Here is a 4,116-nt window from a genome sequence, read left to right on the forward strand (position 1 = left end):
GGTCGAACAGCTTTCGAGACATTCGGAAACGCCTTTCGAAATCTGTTTCACTGTATCTCGGGGATACCCCAAAGCAGTCGTTGAACAAACGATTCATGGCAGCGTCGAAGTCGCGACGTTTGTTGCCTCGTCTTGTCGGACGGCTTGCAGAGCCGCCTGCTGCCTTCAGCTCTATGAATCCCGGTACAATAACTGATGCAAGGAGGAAGACGATGTTTTCATCGTCGCTCGAATCGTCGCTCATGCACATTGTGGTTGAGATCTATGGGAATCTATTTCCTGTGCCGTAGGGATGGCATTGGGTTCTATTGACGTCTCGTGTAGACTTCGTTTATGCGGATGAAAAAGTCCATTGAATAGCGAGGACACGTATGCGTAAGTGTGACACGATGCGTACGCTGCGGCCCCTCCGTCATCGTCGGCGGGCCGGAGGTACGACAAAACCAACGCTGTCTGCGAGTATGAAGGAGGAGCTGCAACATCCCTGTGTCAGGGTATGCCTCTCGCTTTTCCCCGCCCGCCCTTCCTTCTCAAGGACCATGCCTCTCTCTTTTCTTGAAGTGCTGAAGCCCGAATTTGTCTTTGGGAACTCAGGGCGACACACCGCCCTCCTGCCACCAGGACGACGACCGGGTGACCTCCTGCTTTACCCTATCCGACGGGGTGCCCCTCCGAAGAGGGGAAAAGCACGACGGGGAGACGCGGCGAGAAGCCCCCCGGGACGCCCCGGGGAAAGCTGGCGGTGTGCGACCGTCCGGCGAGAGCGGCGGGGATCATTCATACCCCCATGGGCTATCATAACGTGATCAAAGCCACGTGTCAAGAGTGACGGCGCAAGATTCCACGTGTAAGACCGACCTCGGGCCGATTCGCCCGGAGGTTTCTAATGTAGTGATTGATTATGTCGGATAATTGGCCGATATTAAAGAAAATTCTTGTTTCTATCTTGGTTTTCACAGAGTCTATTCTGAAATACAGCAATAGAGTTGCCGAGTTACAGGAGGCCGCAGAGATGCTCTTAGAACCGGGTCTGAGTTGCGGAGACCACTCTAACTCAGCAGATTTGCGGAGACCACTCTAGGGGGGTGACTTTCAATCCAGTTCAGGATTAGGGTTGCTGTGTCGTGGCACCCACTGTCTGGGTGTGGTCGCCGATGGACGTTTGACAGGCGCCCTGAATCCCGTAGCTCCCGGAGATGACCTTGTCAGTTCCGAAGCCCTGATACTCTCGGGGTACAGTCATCACTTCCAGATGCAGTATTTTACCTCCCGACTGCTGCTTAAACCTTGTGTTCGTCTCAGAAATATCGCCTCTCCCGGGTGTTTGCAACACCGACTCGATATCTTCCCTGGCAGTAACAACAATGAGCTTGCCCACGCGTCTGCTCGCTATCGTTCCCATTACGTGCAGCACTTCTGCATTTAAAACTCGTCTTTTCGCATGGACAGTTGCTCCATTAACAGGTACTGGATAATCATACTCAACGACCCTCTTCGTTGCACTGTTCACGTCCTGCCAACCCTCAATCACCTTACTGAAGCAGGCGCAGTTCGCTGAACCCACAGTGTACGAGATACCGAGTACTGTGCATACAGACAACACTTCCCTGACCACCCAGTCCTTATCGAAACTTTCGGGCAACTTAGCGCAGTCTTGAATAAGCTTGGACACTTTTAGCGTCGTCGATGCCTCTACATCATTGTATATTGCCGTGGCAAGCTCGGGTTCGAGCAGGTCTAACAGCTTGTCGTACCCCTGTTGGCCTCGTTTTAACACCACTTCCATAAGCCTTCCATTACCGTCATCCTTATCATGATCCAGCCATTTCACTACCGCCGCCAGCACTCCAGGATGACTCTCCTTGCCACCATAACTAGCCATCTGCACGGTTTTGGCCCTGTAACGCTTAACTTTTTCCCTGTTCGTGATGGCGAAAATCGTGTCGATGAGAGGATAGTAGAAAACCTCTTCGTGTTCCCCGTTAACGCGAGTCGGCTCGGTCTTCCGGAGCACTTTGTTTTTAAGGTCCTCTCTCCTCTTCTGAGTAAGCGTTCCCCCCGCAAATATCCGATCAAACCAAAGTAGTCCGGAGTTGGCTGAGGACTCAACTTGCCTTATCTCAACCCCAGCTCTCCGGCTCTTCTTGAACATCGTCGCAGCTCTGTCTCCGATATTTTTCAAAACTTGCGAAATAACCAGCTTGGCCTCCTCCCATCCGGTATTCGCTAGAATGCTCATTCCCTTGCCCGAACTAGCCTTCCTCTGCGCCCAACCCACGCTCTTAATCCTGCCCGAAAGAGTTGCGAAAGCCTCGCTCGAGCAATGTGCAGCTAGGCCAAGGTCTTCTATGCCCCGTCCCTCTTGTAATTGTCGTAATTCCTCAAATGTAGCCGTAACGCGACCTGCACTTTGCGGAAGCCTGGCGTGCGTCGCCTCCTCGAGCACAGATTCCATATTTCTGACGACCTGTGCCAGCTTGTCAAAGTTGACGACATTCTTCCCTTCAGGATCGACGCCCAGCTCTTCTTTTCTTGTTGTCTCTTCGCTGTCTACCCTTCCGCGCAAGCTTAAGTACTGAGAGCTTTCCGCCATTTGAACTACAGTCTCAACCAGGAGTCTTGTATCAAACCTGTCCAGCGACAAACGCTCGCACGTCATCATGGCATATAGCGCTACTCTGCTGGTGGGAAGGTCAACAGTGTGCCTCATCTGCACACTATCGTTGATATTGGATGTGATGACAAATCCCACATCATTCCACGCCACATTAATGCATCTGTGCTCACCTCCCTCGGACACTTCAAGAAATAGAAATTCGTCCTCGCAAACCAAACGCCCAATGCTCGTAACCTCAGCTGGCGTGGACGTTGCAGCAAACTGCTCATCACTCCGGTATTCGCATATGGATACGGTGTGCTTCTTCCTTTCCGTAAAGGCACGCAACAAACTGGGCTTCCCTTCTCCAGGTATAACGTGTCCCGCCACATGCGCACCCGCAGCAATGCGGATAAACTTGTCCACTTCGTACTGCGAGCGTTCGATCGACATATGCAAGTCATCGAAATTGCCTCCCGAAAACGCCACCAACAAAGCATCTGCCCATTCGGTATCACTCGCTCTATCCATAGATTGGGAAATGTAGTCGGCTACAAGATCGCCTTCCTTAAAGTGGGCGGCGATGCACTGCCACAACGCTCCGCTGTTGATCAACGTCTGGCGCATGGCAGCATATAACGAGAACACGTGATGTTCGCCCATTGCAAAAGCTTCGTGGATAACAAAGTCGGGAACGCCGTCCCGCTCCATGACAAAGAGGTTGGTCTCGCCATGGTGATTGGGATACAGCAGGCTCAAAAAGTCATATAGCTTCTTGGACTCCCTGTAGCCTTGAATGACCTCCCCCTTCCATGTTCGCACCTTGTTTACCCGCCCGTAAAGTTTTCGCGGCTCGGTGATCAGCGTGGCGACGGGGTGCAGCGTGTCCTTCAAGGTGTTGCAAAGTGTGACTATGCCATCCATGATTTGCGGGAGGTTTATCGCTCGACTGAGGTGCTTCTGTCTCTGCCCTTATACTGTACCACGGTACCACGTTGTAAGGGTAATTTGGGAACCAGTCCCATAATCCCTGTCACCCCCGGTTCTAGTTTGCGAGAGTGCCAGGTAGAAAGGCCCTCAGGGCCGTTCTACCTGGCCGTTCTCCCTGGCCGTTCTACCTGGTGAAAAACTGCCAGCAGCTTTTCGAAGCGCGTCCTCCGTGCAGGCCGGGCGGAGGGTGATCGCGATCACCTTGCATCCGGACTAGGGCCGGCGAACGGTCGCAGCCGTGTCGCGACCCGCCGCCCCAGCACCGGCGCCATCGCGCAGCTTCTCGCGCAGCTTCCACGGGATCGCAGGCGCGGGGCGTCCACGTGTGGCGCGTGGTCCACGTGAGACGCGTGGTCCACGTGTGGCGCGCGGTCCACGTGAGACGCGTGGTCCCCGTCGCACACGTGGCGGAGGGGCACCGGACCGCTGTGTGCCCTAAGTTGCGCCGCGCCGCGCGCTCCCATTGGCCGCGCGTTTCCGCCGTCGTCCGCGCCGCGCGCGCCCTGCCTTGACTCGCGTCGCGCCGCGCC

At 54.5% G+C, this 4,116-nt stretch overlaps 1 protein-coding gene; it reads right to left on the bottom strand.

Annotated features, from left to right (window-relative positions):
• Nucleotides 1–892: 892 nt before the first annotated feature.
• On the bottom strand, nt 893–3,307 carry CHC_T00005543001 (hypothetical protein). XM_005716646.1 is given in 2 exon segments: nt 893–1,108; nt 1,109–3,307. 1 exon segment carries the CDS (start codon nt 3,305–3,307, stop codon nt 1,109–1,111), a length of 2,199 nt encoding a protein of 732 aa, XP_005716703.1. The 3' UTR covers nt 893–1,108.
• Nucleotides 3,308–4,116: the final 809 nt, after the last annotated feature.

Source organism: Chondrus crispus, genomic scaffold (genome assembly GCF_000350225.1).
Source record: "Chondrus crispus Stackhouse genomic scaffold, scaffold_3, whole genome shotgun sequence".
In the NCBI taxonomy this organism is placed as follows: domain Eukaryota; phylum Rhodophyta; class Florideophyceae; order Gigartinales; family Gigartinaceae; genus Chondrus; species Chondrus crispus.

What these genes read in the sequence shown, in the direction of transcription:
- CHC_T00005543001 (XM_005716646.1), bottom strand. Translation starts at nt 3,307, where the DNA reads ATGGAGCGGGACGGCGTTCCCGACTTTGTTATCCACGAAGCTTTTGCA.